General features: G+C 37.7%; 1 protein-coding gene across 5 annotated transcripts; it reads right to left on the bottom strand.

The window, feature by feature from the left end:
- Nucleotides 1-2,989: 2,989 nt before the first annotated feature.
- LOC140805738 (general transcription and DNA repair factor IIH subunit TFB1-1-like) lies at nucleotides 2,990-23,633 on the bottom strand. 5 transcript variants are annotated; one of them, XM_073162024.1, is made up of 20 exons: nucleotides 23,413-23,633; nucleotides 22,568-22,646; nucleotides 22,044-22,102; nucleotides 21,853-21,916; nucleotides 21,581-21,707; nucleotides 11,064-11,139; nucleotides 10,653-10,745; nucleotides 9,696-9,740; nucleotides 8,899-8,955; nucleotides 6,543-6,698; nucleotides 6,362-6,427; nucleotides 5,821-5,944; nucleotides 5,031-5,087; nucleotides 4,819-4,946; nucleotides 4,560-4,748; nucleotides 4,330-4,443; nucleotides 4,085-4,162; nucleotides 3,607-3,654; nucleotides 3,452-3,520; nucleotides 2,990-3,323 (listed from the first exon to the last, which is right to left on the bottom strand). In XM_073162024.1, the coding sequence occupies exons 1-20, from the start codon at nucleotides 23,488-23,490 to the stop codon at nucleotides 3,237-3,239; spliced, it is 1,794 nt and encodes a 597-aa protein (XP_073018125.1). In that variant the 5' UTR covers nucleotides 23,491-23,633; the 3' UTR covers nucleotides 2,990-3,236. The 5 variants fall into 5 exon arrangements, with proteins under 5 accessions (XP_073018125.1, XP_073018126.1, XP_073018129.1 ...); XM_073162025.1 differs by having other exon boundaries at nucleotides 4,085-4,144; XM_073162026.1 differs by lacking the exons at nucleotides 2,990-3,323; nucleotides 3,452-3,520 and having other exon boundaries at nucleotides 3,606-3,961.
- Between the last annotated feature and the right edge of the window lie 58 nt (nucleotides 23,634-23,691).

Below are 23,691 nucleotides of genomic sequence, written 5' to 3'. Positions count from 1 at the left end.
TATCTTAATAGAAATTTAATATAAATATTTTTAACATTCCAAAAACAAAATCTAATTTTTAATCAAAATTTAGTCATCTAATAAATCACAAAAAATTTGAATTTTTAAAAATATTTATTTATATCATTTAAAATTTTGATAAACAAAATAATATATGATTTTTTTAAATATTTTGTTATATTCTTTTTATTGAGGACATTTTCACTTAAACAAGATAAATAAGTCAATTTAATGACATAATATTTTTTTTTTTTTGATCTACTGGGTGGGGTCACCAATTACAATGTATCTATTTAATTATCACTCTCCAGCATATGCTCGGTCCTAGTCTGTCTTCTTCCATAATCTCCTTCAGTCTTGTCGGGGGGTCCTCGATAATGCTCCAGCCTCTATCGTGTTCAAGGGATGCCGATGCCAAAAAGTCTGCTGCTCTATTCTCCTCTCTATAGATATGATGTACTTTAACTTCCCAATCTTTAGCAAGAAGGTTCTTGCATCTTGATACTAGGTTGAGCAATGACGAACATGGTTTCCCTTCGCTTTGTATCCATTTAACGACTATCTCTGAATCGCATTGAAGCATTAACTTTTTGTGTCCTAGCTTCCAAGCTATTTCAAGTCCTCTGTACACTGCCCATAGTTCTGCTTCCTCGCTTGTACATGTGCCAATGTTATGGATGAACCCTACGATCCAATCTCCAAATTCGTTTCTCAGAAGTCCTCCTCCTCCTGCCCTTTGGTTTTGAAGTGTAACACAACCATTCACATTCAGTGCGCACCAATCTTTTGGCGGAGGAGTCCATTTAATGTAATGATCGGTGTAGACTTTTACGTTGTTCGACAAAACTCTTCTTGTAGAGAAAGCAGTCCTAATGACCCAGTATTGTTCCTTGATCCAGCGCACCTTCATTCGAATATTCATCTTCTTTTCATTGAAAACATATTCATTTCTCCATTTCCAGATCCACCAAATTGCAATCGCAAACATGTTTTTCCATTCTAGTTTTCCATCTTTGTGTTTATCGTTTGAGAGATTTCCCCTCAACCACTCATCAAAATTCATACTCAAATCCACTTTATACTTACCTGGTGATATCAACTCGCGCCATATGCTTTTTGCTTCAATGCATTTGCGGAATATATGATCCACATTTTCAGTTTCATGTAAGCACATAGCGCACCTACCATCCATCGTAAATCCTCTCTTTACTCTGACGTCGTTACTCATGATCTTCTTATGACGCACAAGCCATAATAACGCGCGCATACGGTTGGGTACATGCAATTTCCAGATGACATTCCAGGTATGATCTTTTCCTTGATTGGATGAGTTATTGATCATGTCATAAGCTGATTTTACTGTAAAGTGTCCGCTGTTGGTTCCTCTCCAACATCTACTGTCCTCTATATTTTCATCTTCCATCAATGTGTACGCTGCCAGCTTGTTCTCTATCTCGATAGGTAGGATTCCTTCTAAAGCTTTCCAGTTCCATCCTTCTCCTTTTATCCAATAATCATGGACTTTCTTGGTTACCTCTTCTCTTGTGATATCTTTTATCAAGACCTTCTGCAAGGGTTCCTCCATCAACCACCTATCCATCCAAAATAGAATAGATTTTCCGTTTCTAGCTACCGCTTTACTTCCTTGATCCAGCCCAGCTGCTACTTTAGAAATGCCCTGCCATGCATTCGAGGCGCCTTGTTTAGGTTTGATGCTCTTGTAGCTGTCGGCATTGCACCTATATTTTCCTTGCAAGACTTTTGTCCATAGACTTCCTTTTTCCTCTATAAGTCTCCAGCCCAGTTTCATCATGAGTGCTGCATTCATTTGATTGAGGTTTCTCAAACCTAATCCTCCCTTGTTTGTTGGTTTGTTCACTGTCTCCCAATTGACCAGGTGACACTTTCTCTCCCCAAGTTTTCCTCCTCATAAGAAGCTTCTGATAATTCTCTCCATTTCCGAACATATGCCTTTCGGTAGTAGGCATGTTTGCATCGTGAACACCGGAATAGCATTAAGAACTGACTGAATTAGCACTTGCCTTCCTGCTAGGTTTAGATATTTTGTTTTCCAGCCCTCGAGTCTTGACTTTACTCTCTCCAGCACTTGTTTAAATAGGCTTCCCTTAGCTCTTCCATGTAAAGAAGGTACCCCAAGGTATCTACCCAAATCCTTAGTTAAGGGAATTCCGGACTTGGAGGACAGGTTCCTTGCCACTTCATCTTCCACATTGTTGGAGACATAAATACAGGATTTCAAAATGTTGACTCTTTGTCCTGAGCTTGAGCAAAATTTTTGTAGGCATTCAAGAATGACATGTAATTGTTCGTTTGAAGCCTCCGCAAATAAGACCATGTCGTCTGCAAAGAAGAGATGTGAAAGTAGGGGTCCATTTCTGGATAGTCTGATAGGTTTTCATTCCCTTCTATCCAACAATTTAGTGTTATCTCAAATGACATAAATATTTTGATATAATAATTTTTTATAATAATATTTAAAATTTAAATATATTTATTATATTATACCAATAATTTTAAATTATTATTCAAACGCTAATACTTATTACTTTAACCATTAATTACGTAAAATAACATTTCGTGCATAGTACAAGTACAAAACGAGTATGAATTATACAACACTATTTTTTCAATTAAGTGCTAAATTAATACAAAAAATAAAAGAAATGATTTGTTACGTCAATTATGTATAATAACATGAAAAAAATTAATGACTATGTTGGTTTGGGTCGGAAAATTGTATGTTCCATTATTCATGAACTCGAAAATATTTATTTCTATTAGTTTTTATTCAGAAATTTAACATTCGTACTCTTTCTTATTTATGTTTATATGCTTGTTAATTTTTAAAAATATTACATTGTTTAAAGATGAGATTTTGATTTCAACTATTTAATATTTGTTTCATTAAATGTTAAGGAGGTGGATTTCAATTTAAGGAGATGAATTCAAGACAAAAAGATTATAAATATTTTATAACTAAATATTACCAACAAATTATAAATAGATTATGTGTATTCGTGTCTAGAACATGTCTATTACTAGTTCTTTTAAAAAAGGGAAGTATAACGTTTGCATACCCAAGAATTTGAAAAAAAAAAAAAAAAAGAAGAAGAAGGGATAGGGATACTCTTCCTGACCACAGTTAACAAAATTTTGTAGAATGTGCAATATACCCATGCAATCCCAATGCGGATAATGACAGATTAAAATTACTACTACGCCATGCCGTTGAGTCTTTCTCCACTCCTAGCAAGTCTCTTCTGTACATCAGCTTCATAATGTGTCAAGGCAGCGTCTAGAGCCTGAATCAACAAGTTGCACGCAAATTGGAGTCAGCCGAGAGACGAGAACACACCACGATGCAGGCATCAATATTTAGAACGAAAAGCAAAAATCTTGATGCAACCTCAATGGGGAGATAATACTATACCTGTTGCATCGGCTGAACGAGAAGCGAAACTTGATGCCTGAAATCCGATTGAACGGATACCTTAATTTCCTGCCACCAGTTGAAATTTTAAAAAGGTCATATAGGCAATGCAGAATGCATTGAGAAGATAACACGTCTAAAAGATCTTGAAGTACCTGTAGCTTTGGATACACTTGTGACATCGCATCTTTCAATCTAGCTACCTGTTAGTGACCGAACATTCGAGAGTAAAAATTGATTCAATATTGGTTTGACGATGGAATAACAATCATCTTCTTTCACTACAATTTCATCTAAATTCTTGCACACCCTCAGTTTCACGAGGTTCAAGGTTACGGTCGAGGTTCAACCCGTCATAACTCTTTTGGTTTCACCAGTCAGGGGCATATAAAACCAGGGGAAAATCCCTCCCCTCTTCCCAGTCAAATTACCACTCCCTCAGCCAAAAGTTCCTAGCACCCACCTCTAACTTATTCGTCTAAAACATTATGCTGATTATGTGGCAGTCCCCTGAAGAAAACACAAGGAGAAGCTCATTGTAGCTTCGTGTCGAGACACGTTGCAATACTTTGTTAGACTAGCTATAAAGAATTCAATAATGGTACAACAATGATTTCAAACGTGAGAACTAACCTTCATATAAAGGTACTTCGTGGTTATCGGGTACGATGACCAAAAGTGCTTCAATAATTCCTGGATAGACGTTGAGTGCTGAAATAAAAGATATTCTCTCACTCGAACATCACCAATGATTGATATACACAAATTGCCACAAAAAACAAGCTTTCATTCAATTGATATAAAAAATTTACTAATGTCATAATTGAAACATTTTGAATGTAGTTATTTAATAAGTATAAGTTTGGGTCAGAGCTTACATGTAAAAGTTCCTCTTTAAGAACTTTTGGCAAGCTATCCAAAACACTTCCATGAGGGTTCTTCCCAATATTAAACTTGGTGCTAGAGATGTTCTGGGTCAACACGTTGAGGACCTGTAAACAATAACACAAAGCAGTAAAATTTTGCAGCATCAGCCATTGGTAAAGTATGCAAGCCTCTCTCTTTCATAAACCATATCAAAAAGTGTTCATGCACAAAGTGCCGTTACCTTGAAAGGGACTTCCTGATTCATAAATGGTTCTTTCAGACCTCTGACTCTAACGTCAGATATGAGTTCCCTTAAGGAATCATAGGCTTCGCTGGACCTGACACTACTTAATACTGTATATGCACCTGAACCCGCATCCCCCAATGGTTCTAGGACATTATGTTGAGAATCAAAGTAATCCCGAGGATCCTGTATATAGAAATAAAAAAATTAGAAAATAATAAGATTCTAATGTAATTCCCAAAAAAACAGGTCAAACCATTATGCGTAGGGGTGCAACTGAAGGGTCTTGAGGCCCCCGAAGATCCTCAATCTCGGCCACTCGAGAAATCCTGTCTGACCGTTCTCGATCCAAATTTATATCAGATAAATCATTAGCCAATTCAGCTGCAAATATAATTACAAGTCAGCAAGCATACTTATAACAAATAAAAATGGAAACTAAGAAACCCTTGAATTTAAAATACCAACCTTGTTTTGTCCTGATGAGGGCTTCAGCAACAGACCTTGCGTCTCCTAGACCAACATCTATTATCAGATTGTTCAAACAAAAAAAGAAAAAGTCAGGCTGTACTATAATTCAGCAACGGTGCAAAGTAGTTATTTTACGATCTAAACATGTTGAAGTAATTTAATTGGATAATACTGAAACTGCTTTGGCTTCTTATAGAGGTGACTGCAATCAGCGATGAATAAACAACAAATGAGAAGCAGAATTTGCAACCAAAACAAAACCTGAAGTTTTTTATGGATAATAAAACAAAATTTGATTATAACTCTATGAATAAGCACCCTATTAAATAAGTTATAGCAGACAATTAGATGCTGCAAAGAAGGCTAACACAAGCACATGCTCCCGTGTCCACATACACGTGCACTCACCAATGTGAACACTACAGAAAAAGATCTAGACTCTCCAAGGATGACTTGGATAAATCACACTAGTTTCACCATCAGAAAATAACATTCCCATCTCTCATCAAATTCAGCTAGCCCTTATTAAATATAGCATTAGCTATGCCACCTACTGGATCTGCACAAAACAAAACAAGTCATGCTGTCTCTAGACTCTCTACATTGCCGGCCAGCTGCAAATAATAATCCCAGCTTCAACAGGTATCAAAAGCAACAAACAAGGCCATACTCTGACAAACCAGAAAATTATGTAAGAACTTCAAGTCACATTGAAAATCCTCACTTCCTAAAAGCAGAAAGCCATACTTATTGATAAATAAGTATTAGAAGGCTCTGAAAAACCAACCTACAACTCTTCCTTGAAGAACAACAGCTGCATGTTGGTTGAGATTTTGTGAGAACGATCTTCGATACGGCTCATATTGAGCATCTAAAAAATCCTTGGTATCATCATTAAGTAGACCACGATCCTACACTTCATTGGAGTACGTTTAATGAGAGTAATGAATTCATTGATCAAACTGTAGCATGCCATGAATGCCAATACGCAATTGTACAGGAAAAAATTGCTTAAAGAGAATAAAAATACATAGATTATAGAATAACACACAATCAATACCAAATTGCAGCTGCAAACATAAGAAAGGGGACAACATATAAAATTCAAATTACAAGAAATGGATGGGAAACTAAATATCAAGGAAATGTCAAATGTCATTAACACAAAAAACTTATTTTGGATATCAGATATTGTTCATAAACTTGAGAGCAGAAACAACATATTAAATGCAAAGTGGGTCAAAGAAACTAGAAAGCCTCTATTTGGAAAAATGTTCAAGGACAAGTTCTAGTAATAAGATTGCAGATTATCAGCACCAAAAATGTACCGGGAGATGTATGTAGTCATCACCCTTATCAGCTTCCATGTCCACAGTTGGATCGACACGCCTGATCTGAAAATTGAGTAAAAATTGTCACGAAAATGAGGGAAAGATAATCACAAAAGATACAATATGCTGGATGAGAACGTCTCAAGCACAATATAAAGAAATTCAATCTCAAAATCACCTTTCTACGAGCTTCATCAACCAACATCTTGTCTTGCTTCAGAAAAACAGCAAGCTCCTCGTCTAAAGCAGCCTCAGCTGCAGCAGCAACCACATTTCTTGTGCTGTGAAAATATTCTGCTCTTGAGTATTTGGTCCAGAACTCTTTCTCAGTCATCTGGAATAAAATAGGAAAATTCATTTTCTAGTGATTTTCGTGGTTATGGCAATAAATAACAAACACTCGAACCGCACTATATCTTCAAGGCTTTTGCAAAAGAAAAGGTATACGTTCTTACTATACAAACCACTTATCATTTGCCTAGACAGAATTTTGAACATGATAGCATTGTTTTAACCACAAAATATCAAACGCATAAATAATTTTCAAAACAGTGACAAAACTTTAAGTCTCTGTCCCTGCGCCATATAACTTGACAAAATTCACAAAGTAAAATTAGCTGATTCTTTTGCAACCATTGGATAGCACCGCCCAAAAATGAAATTAGCTTGAAGCACATTAACAGATATGTTACAAATGTTAAATATTATTACTATTTAAGTAACCGAACTCAGTAGATGCATAAAAATCTTTCTATGGGTTTTACAAAATATAAAGATCGTCAAACACAAAAGGCTAGTGAGTTAACAATCTAACTTTGGGTGAAGAACAATAACCATGAAAATAAAAGTTAAGTATAAGAAATACAATCATAGAGATTTTCAAAATATCGAATGATTTCCTATAACCCTGGCCAAAAATCTCTCCCCGCTTATTTTTCTCCTAAATATCTACTCTCAGTTTTCTCGGTATTGAAATTCACCTCTCCATCCCCTTAATACTCTTCTCGTTACACACATTGAGTTATGAGGGCATCGATGTGAAGATTTGTAAGGCTCTCCATCAAAAATATAAATCCTTCTCCTTTCTTTGTAAATATTCTTGATGGTTAACAGCTTGACCATCTGTTGGCTTATTTTCCAGACGTTTACCACAGAGAGAATTTGCTGATGGTTCACTATCAGCCCCTGGCCCATGAACTATTGGGCAAAGGGAGGAATTTTTCCCCCAGACTCGACCGCTTTCACAAACGTAAGCCCCTCTCTCATAAATCGCATTAGAATACCATCAGATAACTGATCGGGCTTGGTAGTTTGAACCAATTATTGATTCCGAGCCCGAACAATAAGCCCACTGGAGTTGAATTTCCCATTACCAATATTATATCCTGTTCATAACCATGTGTTGTCCGTCTCTATGGCCTGTTTCATCCTCAACATCCCTCACCAACTCCATTGTTCGTTTTAATGTAACCGCACCGTGGCTACTGACATGACCCTCATCGCGTCATCTCGTAAACCACTAAAGAAGCAACCCATTATCATTCCACATAATCTCCATCATTCTAGCTTAGGGAAACTCATACTGTTCAAACCGACCTTTGGTCTTGTAAGTGAAGCAAGCTGCTCATAAAGATTTGTAGCTTTTCCCCTACCATTTCTTTTTATCTGCTCCTCCGCTAATCTTCCTAGCCCAACACAGGAATCTCCTTCACCCGTGGAAATGAAAGCATTGGTGGCCCATAGATACAAATATAAAGTTGAACCTTATCACATGAGGGAGGGTGTTTCATTAATTTCAAAACATTGTTCAGTTTGGAAATCCACTCAATTATATCATGACCATCAAAACCAGGTAATTAGACACCTCACATTGTTTGTTTCAGCTCCTCAAATCCTTCATCAAAGGCTTCTGATCTTGGTCTTTGACCTATGAATATAAGGGTTGTTCCACTAGCTTCTTCAAATCATCCACAGCTCCCAATGATTTCCAATTGAATCCAGTTTCCTCTCCATGGAAAAAAACTTACCTTGAGTTATTTTTATCATATTCCTCTAAACACACCACAATCCTGACAGTCCTAGGTTCGCTTCTGCACACGTGATCGCCATGATCTTTAGCATGTGAGATCCTGGAAATTGGACCAATTGCTACGACTACAATGTTCTCTAACACTGACATGAGTTAACAAAACTGGATAAAGACTATGAACCATATGGAACTATAATTTAAATAATATTAGAATTTCAGCATGAAGCAATCCCTCAATGAAAAGACCCCGAGAGTAGAAACCCTTAACACTAGAAACCCTAAAATTTGTTTGTTTTTTTTTTTAAAAAAAAGAACCATGAATGAAGCACCAAAAGTTCAGGAAACCCACTGAAAATCACAAAAGGACATGCGAACATCGCATCAACCATAAAGTTTACTAGTGTGCTAGTGAGTGCAAGGGAGAAGTCAGTGAAAAGGAACCACAATAAAATATTTGGCAAACAGAAACATCTCAAAATATCTTCAGAAGTCAAGGTATTCTAACCTTGTTTGGGACAAAATTCAAATATGCTTGGCGAACAGCTGGTTTCTCGGCGAATATCTGAATAAAAATTCAGAATCAAAATCCATATGTTAAAAAAGAGTGCAGATGCATATAAGAAAAATATTCAAGCATTCAACAACTTGTGAAAAACAACAAAGCAAAGAAAGAGGCACATAAAAGAAAAATATATTTTCAACTTTTGTCTTTCTCCTACACATCAGTGGTTTGTTCAAATATTTCACTCTAAATCCAAAAAATTTATATAACTGAAGAAGATTTGACAACACAAGGTGGTTACCGATTAGTAAGCTTATTCAATAACAAAACATAAAGGGTATACTTATCCTGTAAATCTCATAGAAATGTCAGATTTTATGAACTTATTGTGGCATCATGTCATTATCATCCCCAAAAATTGGTTATTATAGATTTAAGATCTTAAATCAGAAACTGCTGCTTAAATTTGAATATTGAAAGAATTTTCTGAACCACAAAACTTAAACAATTGTATCATTTTCTACAGAATCATAAAGGAAATTGTTTTCCCAATTTTATCATTCAGTTACGCTCATGTCCCTAGTATAATGGCTAAACAAAGCCACATCAATCGTATCCCATTTAAGATTGTCTTTTCTCCATAATTTTCAACACTAACAAGTGAATTGGATTCAGATACTTCAATTGTTGCCTGTGGTATAGGAACTTATCTTGGAGCACACCATCTGGATGAGGTATATTTTCACTTACTGCTGCTACACAGACCAAAAAAAAACACTGGAAGAAAGAAGGAAACATACCTGATGAATGATCTCTGGTGTCAGGTTAAATGTAACTCTGTTTGACTGAAAACACAACAATTAAAATTGAGATTGACAGGTCCATGTTAAAATAATGGAAGACTGCAGAAACTTATCAGGGTTAACACTTAATACATGCAAATAAACCTAGGTTTAGAAAGACTGAGCAGCCAATAGTTTGTGCCTGTTCTAACAAGTTTTCAAATACACACACACATGCAACTTCATAATGCTGCATCTATATTTATTTTTGCAGCCAAAAAAAAAACAAAATCATCAATGACAATCCAAAAACAACTCTTTCTATAATAATTCAGATCCATCAAAGCAAATATTAATTGCCACAATGGGGGTGACATCATATATGTAGCAAATAAAGTTTCAACTTCCAACTTCACCACTATCCACACCACCCATGGCCATCCAGAAACAGCAGTTTTCTACTCATGAAAATGATGCAAATCTTCCCATACCAATGCTCCATTAGCATTGGCATTTGGCATCTAATGCCCATCAAGAAGACCAAACAATGCCTGAAGAAGAGATGATTGGCCTGATAATATAAAATGCATAACTTATCTCTCTATAGTATCGGCCGAACTCCTAGTTCTTTTTCAATTTTTCAATCACCCCTTTTCTGGTTATCAGGGTGTGAGATGGTTCCGTTTGAGAGAGGATATGGGTGTGAATGAAACTAAAAGATTAAAAATGAAAAAAAAAAAAAATCAAGCATGTGAAAGGGTCATGTCATCTCAATCCTCTGTGATAGAACATTGAAGTGGCTAATCAAATAAGGGCCAACATTCGGATGACAAGATTCAATTGGACTTAGCAAATCCACTTTTGATTACATAAAACAAGTACATCATAAGAATTAAGAACAACCCTATTTACGCATAAAATGTGTACTCAAACATGTACATAAGCATAAGAGTGCTGAAGGAGCTAGGTAGGTACCTGGCCATCAGATAATGGTTTTACAGTCCACATTTCATTTTTCAAGGCAACCCACTGTTTTGGCCGTCTGTTGTCATCCAGCTCCAGCAATTTCTGCTCTCAACAGGTGAACAATAATTATTGATTACCGATGTTCCACCAGTAGCTCCACTAAATCAACTAAATACCACTTCTACCAAACTTATTTCAAGACAATACAAGTGACTATCCGTAAAAAAACAATTTGGAATGCAGAAAAGAAGTCCCAACCACCTTGAAATTTTATTTCACTTTTTATTAAACCAACTTGAGATTTTGAGAACAAACAAGAAGAAAAAAATAAAGCAGAGGAAAATTTACACCTTCTTTCCTTTTCATTTCTATTTGTTTCTCGTAAATATTTAAAAATGAGTTCAAATTCCAGTAGCGAACCTTCCTTGTCGCCCAGAATTCAGCCTCTGTCAAGATACCTCCAATAACAAACTGCTTGTGAAGTCTCTGCAATTCGCTGCCACTCACATTTTTTAGCATTTTAAATTAAATAGGTGCAGTTAAGAGTATCAAATTCAAACAGCAGAACATAAAGAAGGAAAAGAACCCCCTTTTGTTCGCATTGTAAGATAAATTGGTTTAGAAGGGCAAGAAAGAATTCGTTGTGGCCAAAATTGTAGGATTCGCTAATAACTTATATTAAACCATAACCACAAATATGACAACCTAAGATTTACTTTAAATATGAAAACACGATACTGAAACGAAGGCTGTAAACGATCTCGCATAAGAAAATTGCAAAAACAAATATATTTGTTATTATTTTCAGTTAGTTCATGAGCATCATAGCTAACGTTTTGAATATGATGGAATGAAATATAAATCAACTATTTATTGAGCGAGTATCTATAAGCCCACAACATCTCATATACAAGGGCAAAAGGCTATCTCCAAAGTGAAAAAAGAAGGTATCTAAATAAGTCTTTATTTAGACTTTAATCATCCAGCCATATACAACATCATATTTATACAACTCAGACATGCAAGAAAGAAACAAAAAATCAGGTAGAGAGCAGTGCAAGGGGCAACATTTTTTTTTGATGAAAAACTAGATTTATTAATATACTTAGAAGTTACAGATTACAGTAGAAAGCGGATGAGTGATCCGCGATAGTTACAAAGTTACTCCGCTAAGATAATCTAAAAATTTTAAATTTTAAACATCTTAAGCCGACAATATAAATTGCCAATCCCTAGTCAGATCCGATATAGTTAAGTGCCTATAATCTTTAACGGTCACAGTCCACGAAGCAATTCTGAACTTTATTTTATCCCATATCTGATCCACCGAGTCGTGCACATCATCGAAGATTCTTCTATTCCTTTCTAGCCATAGTGACCATAGTACTCCGTGGATGATCATATACCAAAACTCCCTGTATTTCTTTACCACTGGGCATTCAAAATTAGATTCGAACAACTCTGTAGCCTGGTTAGGAATGGTCCATTGAGCTCCCATTTCTCTTTGCACCAAAATCCAAATGCTTCTTGAGTAAGGGCAATGCAGTAGAATGTGATCCTGTTGCTCTTCATCCTGTCGACATAAACAACACCACTGAGGACTTAAAACGCATTCCCTCCACCTTCTTTGCACACGATCACACGTCGGAAGCTTCCCCAATGCCACAATCCACGAGAAAATTCTAACCTTTTGCGGGACATGCACTTTCCAGATCATATGGAAGCAATTGAATTGAGGATAGATAGATAAAGGAAAGAAGGAATTGTAAAAAGATTTTACAGAGAAGAGCCCCGACGAATCCCCCAACCAAACTCTCACATCTGGCGAACCCAACTGCAAGCTAACTCTCTCTAAAATCCCTAATAGGGTGGTAAACTCTCTCAACTCATCCTCTGATAAATTTCTCCTGAACCTCAAATCCCAATTGGCCGAAGAAGACCCCCCCGAATTATTTACAATGAGAAAATGACAAATAGGTTTGTTTGTTGACAAAGAAATACGGAACAAAGCTGGAAATCTAGAATCAAACGACTCCCCTCCCTCCCAGACATCCTCCCAAAAACGAATAATGTTACCCTGTTTAGGCACCACTCTAATAAGTTGATGAAAAGCCTGGTAAGATCGAGATATAAACTTCCAAGGACTCCTAAATGTTGTATTCTCCGCCAACCCCAAGTCCCACCCATTATCCTGTAGCCCGTATATGCTTTTAATGACTTTTTTCCACAACGTCTCCCTCTCCGCCGAGCATCTCCACCACCATTTACCAAGGAGAGCCTTGTTTCTTAGGCAAATATTCCCCATGCCCAAGCCACCTTTTTCCTTTGGTTTGCATACTTGTTTCCAACCGACGACATGGCAATGTTTCTCCCCTTCTTCCCCATCCCACAAGAAATCTCTCATTATTTTTTCCATTTTTGCTGCCTCTTTTTTAGGAACTCTGAAAAGGGACATGAAATATGAAGGCATCGCACAAAGAACTGCCCTTATCAAGACTAAGCGCCCCCCTCTCGATAGAAATGCTTTTTTCCAACTTGCTAATTTCTTTGCCATTTTCGAAACAACCGGTTCCCAAAATACAGTCTTAGTGGGGTTCCCTCCCAAAGGTAAGCCCAAGTATTTGATCGGCCATGAATCTCTTTTACCCCCGAAAGCGAGTGCCATTGCTTCCACCTCTTCGTCTGGATAATTCAAACCTAAGACAACACTCTTTCCCATATTGATTTTCAGCCCCGATTTTGTGGCAAATTGTGTGAGTATATCCATTATTTTCATCACATCATTCTTTGAGTTCGCGAAGAATAGAGCATCGTCTGCAAATTGTAGGTGTGTGAATTGAAGCTTGTCTTTTCCTATATCCAGTCCCTTCAGCTCGTGTGATTGCATTGCCTTATCCACCATCCTTCCCAAGACGTCCACTACTAAATTGAAGAGGAATGGGGATAAGGGATCGCCTTGTCTCAGCCCTCGTTCACCTTTTATCTTTCCACATGTTCTTCCATTTATGAATATAGAGAAAGACACATTGGAAACGCATCCTCTAATCCACCTCCTCCATCGGTCACCGAAGCCTTTGTTCCTCAGCACCTCATCTAAAAACTGCCAGTCTACCCTATCGTAAGCCTTCTCCAGATCAATTTTCAGCACCCATCCTCGTTTTTTCTTCCTACGGTACTCTTCCACAATCTCATTCGCAATGAGACAACAGTCCAATATATGTCTGCCCTTGATAAAAGCACACTGGTTCTCCGCGATTGTGTTACCCAACGCGTTTTTCAATCTGTTAACCAACACCTTTGACAAAATCTTATACAAACTCGTCACCAAACTAATGGGTCGAAACTCGGATATCTTACTTGCATCATTTTTCTTTGGGATGAGGCATATGTATGTTTCATTTGTAATCCCATTAACGATCCCATCCTCATAGAATTCAGCGAACACCTTTAATAGGTCGCCTCGCAAGGTATCCCAATTTTCCTGAAAGAAAGCCAAAGTGAATCCGTCAGGCCCCGGTGCTTTTGTCCCATCGCAATCAAACACGGCTTTTTTAATCTCTTCTTCCTCAAAATTTTTTTCCAAATCCTCTGCATTAACACTTTGAATCGGTGACCAATCCACCCCATTAAGACCCCTCCCCATCTCAGCCGAACCCCCCCCTTCACTCACTGTCTTCGTGTACAAATTCTTGTAGAAATTGATAATTTCATATTCGATATGTTTTTCCTCAGTAACAATGCGTCCATCGTCCAATTCCAGTCTTTCAATCATTGCTTTATTCCTTCTGCCGCTCAACAAAGCGTGGAAGAACTTTGAATTTTGGTCACCCTTTTGTAGCCAAGTTGTTTTAGCCTTTTGGCTTTGGATCTGAAATTTTGCAAAGGCTATTTTTTCCAGTTCCCACCTTAGTTCCCTTCTCTCTATATTAAGCTGTTCTGACCACTGTCCATCGGCTTCCATCTCATCGAGCTGCCTAATCCTATTGTTCAACTCATAGAATCTGACTCGGACATCACCATAAACTTCTTTATTCCATTCCGATACATCTTTTTTGATCATTTTCAACTTTTGCATAAATTTGAATCCCTCCCACCCCTGGACAGTCCCAATGTTCCACCACGTCCTCACTAGATCTTTGAATGTGTGATGTGAAAGCCAAACATTTTCAAATCTGAAGGGAGCAGGGCCCCATCTCAACCTTTTTGTGTCAAGCAAGACGGGGCAGTGATCAGATGTTATTCTTGGAAGCACGGTTTGTCTGAAAGAGGGAAATAAATTTCTCCATCCCGCTGAAAACATGAATCTATCCAATCGGCTGCAAATCGGCACCAATCTAAAATTGGACCAAGTGTATTTAGCATTCAGAAGTGGTGGATCAAAGAGCTCCAATTCCTCCAACAAGGTATCAAAACAGGACATGCTAGTGGTTAAGGACTGGCTGTTTAGTTTTTCTCCCAAATTCCGCACGACGTTGAAGTCACCTCCAAGACACCAAGCCTCCCCACAGATTACCTTCAACCCCGCTAACTCATCCCAAAATGACTCTCGCAATCTCGCTTGCACCGGCCCGTAAATGGCTGAGAACCACCAATTATTGTTGTCAATCCCGATAATCTCAATGGAGACTGAGAATTCCCCAATCAGATTATTATGCACTCGTACCACGCGTGGATCCCACATAACTAGTATACCCCCAGACCTGCCAACCGATGGTAAACAAACCCAATCAACAAATCTTGACTTCCACACGCTAGCTACAAAATTTTTCTCAATTTTTTCTCGTTTTGTTTCCAAGAGGACCACAATGTCAGGTTTTTCCTTTTGCATTATTGATCGGACCAAAATTCTTTTCCTCGCCGCACCGCCACCTCTTATATTCCACGCACAAATCTTCATATAAACAGCTTGGGATCCCTCGAATTGCTACCTCGTTCATAGCTAATGCCACACTGTAATCTGTACAACTCCCTCTTCAACGGCTTGTTTATTCCCGTACCCATATTCGAAATTCTTTCAATAATCCTCGTCCCTGACCCTTTCTGTCCATTAACATCCTCAATCTCCCCCTCTTTCCTTGGTGATATAACCCTCTCATTACAAGGCTTTTCATCAACTATACTAATCCCTCTGCCTAACAAACCACTAGACGTACCCAATACTTTAAAAGAGGAAGGAAAAATTAAATTTACCGAAAAGGATTGATTGAGAAAGGGTGATCGAAATCCGTTAAATACCTGTCCCACAGAAGGTCTTGAATTAACTCGAAGTTCAGCGTTTGTATTTGCCTTTGTGATCGTAGTTGGCGAGAATAGACCATCCAAATCTAGTCCTTCGTCAGCAACCTTATCAGAGCTATCCGAACCGATGTAACCAACGCTTGCAGAGTCAGACGAATCACTCTCCATGTCTCTCAGTTCATCTTGTGAATCTTGAAGCTCCTCATCATCTAAGTCTACCTTCACGACCTCTGCTTCGTTGAAGAGCAACCCATTGTCATAGAAATTGTAATCCCCTTTGTCCTTTAGAGATGGTTTCTTAGCTCCCACATTTTTATCAACTTTGCATCTTCGGCAGTATGTTTTCCAAAGCTCTGGATTTGTTGTTTTTGCGCTTTCATTTGCGGGCTGATTTGCTTGCACCTGATTCTGGTTGCTGTCCATGGATCCAACTGACGAACTTGTAAAATCTGATTGATGCTTCGGGTCAATGTTCCTCATAATCTTCAGCACCTTTGCAGCAGTCGGATTTTTCAATGATTCAATCTTCCTCGCAGAATTATTTGGTAATTGTCTTGATGCTTCTGACCTCTGATTCTCATCCAATCTGCCCTTCCCACTCTGAGGACCACATATGTCTTTGTATCCTGCCGAGTCTTGATCTTGGACGGGAAATTCCGCCTGTACTGCTTTTCCTTTATTGTTCCTGAGTAAGAATTTCTCATCCTCTGCTAACGTGCTGTAGATATTATTGTTTCCCCATCCCGCCAAAATCTTTTTTCCGTTGACAACTGCTTGAGCATACGTTTGTTTTTCATATTGCTCGTAACCCTGATGATCGAATGTTTCCACTTTGATTCTGATCTCTAAAGCTTTCCCTTCCAGCGGAATGTGCATATTTGTTTTAATAAAGCCTCCTTCAGTACCCTTGACCTTGATCTTCGCTGCACCGAGCTCCCTGAAGTGTAGTGTGTCTGGGTGAATGGCCAGCAGTCCCCCGCAAGAATCACCAATAGTTTTAAATGCAACTGTCGTCCAAAGTTCCCAAGGTAATCCATAAATCCATATCCAGCTGTTGCAACAACTGTCCACCGAATCCAAAGTATTGATGTCTTTGGACCATTCTTCAAATTCCAAGGATATACCGAAATTAAAAAAGCCTTTCTTTAAGTTAATGTAAAAGGAATATTCATCCTGATTTGAGGGCCACCAAAGAGCTTTGTCAGCTTGAAAAGGAAATATTTCTGTCTTGTTTTTCGTTGCTTTCCAAAGAACTTCTTCAATTATCTTCCATGAGCAAGATACACTGCCTCTGGTGATGATTATGGATTCACTCCATTTTCTGTTTACCCGCAGCGTGTTGCTCTGCTCCGTTGATGACCAAGACCCTCCTTCACTTCTCCTTACCCCGCTGCCCTTATTCTGTGGAATTACTGTATATCCTTGTTGAGTTCTTCCGTGAAATGGAATTTGTTGTGTTGATTCCCTCTTGTAACTTCCCGATACCAGCCTATCCATTGCACTGGATATCTTAATCCACCCAATTGCGTTGAGTCCGCTAGGCACGATAGTATTTAGCCTTTTACCCTGTTTATTAAATTTAGACAGCTCGAGATATCTCCCTCGTTTGTTTTCAAAGCTCTGCATTGTGAACACTGAGTTAATGCCTCTGAATCGTCGAAAAGAAGACCCTGTTTGTGGTGAATAGATGAAATCTCTGATCGTAAGGTTAATCCAACGTGCTTCGTCGCGGTTGAAATCCAGCATGTAGCATGAAGACCTAGTTTTTTCCGACCACCATATCGAGCTACCGTTAGTTCCCAATCTCAAGGTGAAAGTCTTAAATTCAATCCTAATCGTCTCGAGTCTAACAGATAACTCTGATTTGTAAGACCCTCCCCGACGATATGCGTTACTGCTTGCATACATGACGGTGCCCCTGCTCTCGGAAAGAAGCAGAAAGAGGGAAGGATAGAACGAGAAAGTGAAAAAATGAAACTGGTCGCCGGCGACCGGCAACAGGAAATGGGGTAGCGAACGGTCAGAAGATGTGCAAGGGGCAACATTGGCCAAATAAAACATTCTAGATACCTGAATGAATGCAGTCAACCATACCCCTGCACTATTAGTATATGACTATTCACTTGAATTCATTAGTATTATACCTTCATCAGTTCCATTGCGAAAATCAGCTTCAAAAATACAGCCTTGCTTGGGAAGTGGTGGTGGAGATTTATCCAAGAAGAAGGATCATTATGGAAAAAAGTTATTGTTAGTAAATATGGGTTACAAGAAAATGGGTGGGATGCGGGGTTGGCAAGAAATGTGACATATAGGTGCCCTTGGAAGTTTATTTCCCGGATATACCCAACCTTTAGGAATAAGATTGTAATGTTGGTGAGAGGAGGGAATAAGGTAAGACTCTGGGAGGATATTTGGGTAGGGGACTGTTCTTTCAAGGTTTGTTTTCCAGCATTATTTCAGCTATCATCTTCCCACAATTTAGCTATTTCTTTCTTTGCTCAAATTGATAGTGCAACTTGTGATCATTCTGGGATTTCCATTTCAGAAAGGGGGTGAGAGATGTAGAGTTAGAGGAGTTGTCAGGGTTATTAGAAGTTTTAGAGCCAGTTAGATTAGTCGAGGGGGTGGAAGATTTTGTTCGGTGGAGTGGGGATTCGTCGGGTTTGTTTTCTGTGAGTTCTTTCTACGAGTCTTTTTTCTCAGATAATCTATATCCAAAATTTATTCTTTCTGATGCTGTCTGGAAAGTCCCCGTCCCTAGAAAATTCAGATTTTTTCTTGGACAGCCACTCAGGGTAAGATACCAACCTCGGAGATGATTCAAAAAAGATGCCCAGGGACCGCCATCTGCCCACATTGGTGTGTTTTATGCAGAAATGATTTAGAGACTCAGGATCATATTCTAATCCATTGTCCGTTCACTTTATCATTGTGGATTAAAGCGTTGAGAGAGTTGCGGTTGGTTTGGATCATACCTAAATCAACAAAAGATTTATTCAGCATGGATCTGGGACTACACACGGGAAAGAGAGGAAGAATCTTTTGGCAAGTTGTTGTTCAATGTATTTGCTGGACGGTTTGGCTTGAAAGAAATCAACGGATCTTCGAAGCAAAAGAATCAAATATTGACAAATGCTGGGAGAAGATCAAGATAAATGTCGCCACTTGGATAGGAATTCACAAAGATTTCAAGAATGTTTCTGCTTTTGATTTGTTAAGACAGTGGGAATATGTGTACCACTAAAGATTTTCTTGTTTTAGGATCTCGTTTTGGGACGGTAGTCTTCAAAATATTATGACAGTGAACTTCTAGTCCACTGATGTAAACCTTATTACTTTAAATTTTATAATATTGTTTCTTATCAACAAAAAAAATGAGAAGATAAAGTTGTAGTACATTAACCAGAGGACCAATTGAAAGTTCAATCAATCATGACTTATTAGATGTCAAGTCATCCATGGGTGGTGTTTTCGGGTAAGCAGATCTTGGTGAAATCATGCTTGATCTCAAAAAGATATCTGCTAAGAACCCAATAAACCAAAATGTTTGTCTTGTCAGATACTGTCAATGCTAATGTCAATTTTTTTTTATAGGAAACTATGTTATATTCATTAACTATAAGCAAATGATCCACACAGAAAAAAAGAGAAAAAACAAAAATCCTGCTCAAATCAACGACATATATATCTTCAATCCCTCAATAAATCTGATATCGATACTACATGCTTCCAAATCCAACTAGATGCCCTGCTGTCAAAAATTTGTCTATTCCGTTTCAACCATAATGACCAGCAAATACAATGAACTAATATTGTCCAAAAAATTATACCCCTCATTCCAAATTTGCGTCTAAGATCTACAACAAATAGCAAGTGCGAAGATTTTGGAGCTTCCCAAACCAAACTCATCTGCCCCAAAGCTCTAAACCAAAGACAGCTCGTGAAAAAACGAACATGTAATTATCAGAATCCTTATTTGAATGAATACTAATTAAGACATGATTAAAAAGTCTTTAATCAAGAATTATTAAGAATTAACTGAGGATCAACATGTTGGGATCCACAAAATTTAAAATGGACCACTCAATCTACTTCAAAATACATTATCTCGAGAAATCCAAGTAGACGAATGATATTATAACACGTGGCAGATAAGATTGAGTTCGGATATTCTGAACTAATCCGAATGAAATGTATAAATAGAAGTTGATTTCATTGTTTCATATACCGTTTTTCCTCCACTTCTTTCTCTCTAGTTCTAGCCATATACCTTAAGTTTTTAGCCAGTTTTTAAGGCAATTTAGTGTCGGGAAGCTTCGGAGCTAGCGTCGACTCGAGGAAGGGTTGGTGAACGGGATACGCAGATCGAGACATTATCAATGGGCTGACGATGGACACAGATATAATCCTAAAGCCTTAAATAATAAATAGTGATTTAAAGATCATTAGGAAGAACTTTGAAACATGTTTAATAATTCTGAATTTGGCATTATAGTGATTTCAGTATGTTGGTTTGTCTAGGTTCATACGAATAGACTTTCTGTTAGATTGTTTTAGTGATGTACATGATGCACTTACTGAGATATCCAAACGTATTATACACTTATATGCTGCGTATTTATCTGATACATGTTTTACTGCTTTGACATATCATGCAAGGATATCATGTTGGGTCTAGTCTCTTTTGAGAATACCTAGTTTGTTTGGGCCACTCAGCCCTGTTCTATTTCGTGGACGGTTGGTATCGAGAGCTACAATGTACGACAGGAATTGCACTGGCTGGACGAGAAGCGAAACTTGATCCTTGATATCCGAGTCTTGATGACCCAGGACATTGTAGGTCCACGTCTTGATGATGAGTGTGAGAGCCAAAATATGCATATGGCAGAGCAGAAACTATACACTCAGACGTCTCTAGAATGATCATGAGATTACTGACTTTATATCTGAGCATATTTCATTTCACATGCATCATATCAATTTGTATACTCGTACATTCTCATATTGGGCTATTGTCGTTCAAGTCCTTGTTTTCATCTTGGACGCCCCATTCCACGGGGCAGTTCTCCTGTTGGACGGTTCGGACGGTGGTGATCCAGTGTAGGTTTTGTTTGCTTTCTCGTATTCTCGTGCAATATTATGATTTCGATATAGTTGTATTAATTTTTAAGACTAAGATTATTGTTATGTTTACATTTGATATGTAAGATAATTAAGTTATTTAGTTTCCGCTATTTAATTGTTGGTATAAAGTTTTAATCACGCATGCTTATTATTCTGTTTAGTAGTGGCTAGGGCAAGGCTCTACAGAATAAACAGATGATCCCGATTCTCCACTTCTTTCTTGCACATCACACACCAATTCAGATACAGAGCACACGAAAACCGCCTCTTTTGCATCATCTCACAAGTTGGCAGACTTGAAACTTTGGTGGGATCGAAGCTTTTCAAATGACATGAAAGAGAAAAAATAAAGGAAAACCACTTATCGGAAATAAAGACTCACACAAAGATTTGACTGAGAATACTCCTGCAGGATCTCGTCCCAAACCCAGATCTCATCAATGTCTCAACCAATCCGACCCTTTCTAAAGATCCCAGTAAGAGCTCGACTCATTCACTTCCTCATTCCTCTCTAAAGATCCTAGCAAAGAGCTCAACTCATTGACTATTAAATTGTATGAAAATGTGTTCACCTGTTTTCCTGAAGTAGCTTAATTCGACACTCCATTTCTGATGTGCTAAGTTGTTCAGTACCAACTGGTGCCCCAAGCTTGTCAGAGGTCACTCCTCCAACTTCATTGTGAAATGCAATGGCAGTGGCTGCACATAAGTTAGCAATTACCGATGTGTCAGGTTAATTAGCTACTTAAAAGGGAAAAGAAGAGGCATGCTTGAATCTCATACTCCTTAGTGGAATAATTTAATGTAAGTCCCTTCGGCATATTCAATCGTGATTGTAACTCACCAACAAAGTCCCGACACACATCACGATCCGGAAAATTATCGAACTCAAGAATATAATTTCCACCCTGAAACAACACAAATGGCATGCTTGTTAATTAGATCAAAACCAAGGCGGACAGTAACATTTCACTCCACAAAGGTACTCAATAAGATTCTGGAACTGAATCAGATCTTTAATTTATAACAACAAACTTGGTCCTGAGTAAGATTCAGTAGGGCCTGTTTAGCACCCTCCTTGGTAAATTTGTGTCCTGCAACTTGCAAATGAAGATAATTAAAGACATCTCAGGGTCATTGTTGCACTTCAATAATGAAACACAAGACAAGGATACACAATTAAGTTGGAGAGAATGGGTATTCAATTCATTTGAACTTTTTAGTTTTTTAACATGGTTTAAAGATGATATACGTTTCTTTTAAAAGGACGGAACATGGTCTATAGCTTTGAAATTATTTTCAATACCATGGACTTGGACAAAGAACTCAAATCTATGAGAAATCTTTCAATAATATAAGGATCTTTCATTCGTCGTATTTTTTTCCACTACACGAGGATGGTTTACCAGGGCGTTACGCCAATAGTAATATCTTTAACTGCTGCTTCAATGTCAAAATTGATAACAAAACTCAAAATCATAATTTAGAAGAAAGTATCAATTTAGAAGAGAGTATCCTAAGGGTCCAAACAGAAAGGGAAATTGATAAGGCATAAGAACCTTTAATCATCCCAAATTCCACGTTCAGCTTTGCAGATGATTTTGGATCACTGGGCATAAACACAAACCTTTCCATAGTCTGGAAACAAACACATAAAATAATAATATTGACACCATAAGACATAAAAATTTATTAGGGTTCAATATTTGATGCATTATCAAAACTGCTCAAAATATGATAGTAGCCATATAAAAAAACATAGGAAATAAAAAGTAGTTTTAACAGGTTAGCGCCCATTGTGTTGCAACTACAAATTTAGAAATTGAAGAATTTGGAATTAAATGCTTAGGCACTTTTGATGCCTCTGGAAGCTGTGAACAAGGGAAATACAAATATATACCAATCCAAAGCAAATCCAATTTGTTGCGCTCAATTCACTAAATATTTTGTGAAGAAATTTTTGGACAACTCATAAATTTGATTGTGTGAATTCCTCAGCGGGAGCACCAATTGTCAGCAATTATTATCTCGTTATTGGAAATTTAAAGTCATATAATTTTGAATTGATAGTCGCAGTGTTTTGGGACAAATGTTCTGCCTATCGATTTCTCCCATTCAGAAGAATAATTTATACACATGATACCAACCAAGAATACTCATTCCACCAAACGCATTTACTTGATCCTCATTGTTGGGTCGTAACTCGTAACAGATGGTAAGAAAGACAGCCTTATGAAATGTGGCGAGAAACTGTTGTTCATGTCGCTCAAAATTGATTCTCAAAATTATTACATCACATACAAACCATTGATTTGATGAAATAGCAGAGCTCAAAATTGAATAACAAGTACGATTGTAACCATAAATCAGATAAAACATGGGAAATTCAATAAAGGTTCATCACCAATTTGAGAACGCCAGGAACACCGATGTCCTTGACAGAAGACTTGTACTTGGCACGTTTCATCACCTGCGTATCCATCACAGGGATGCATCCAACCCAACGGCGGCGACAATGATTCAACTGACGAATCCAATGAACGGAATATCTACAACATTTTCCCAGTTAAAATTGAATCGTGGAGGATTAGGTTTTCCATGGCGTCTAGGGGGTGTATTTTGGGAAATTTACTGATTTTTAATGAATTTTGTAGATTTTATGGAGTTTTAAAAAGTCAAGTGG

This window comes from Primulina eburnea, chromosome 11, assembly GCF_022965805.1.
Source record: "Primulina eburnea isolate SZY01 chromosome 11, ASM2296580v1, whole genome shotgun sequence".
In the NCBI taxonomy this organism is placed as follows: Eukaryota; Viridiplantae; Streptophyta; class Magnoliopsida; order Lamiales; family Gesneriaceae; genus Primulina; species Primulina eburnea.
Note: the sequence above shows the minus strand (reverse complement) of the source record. Positions and strands in the feature narration are given on the sequence as shown.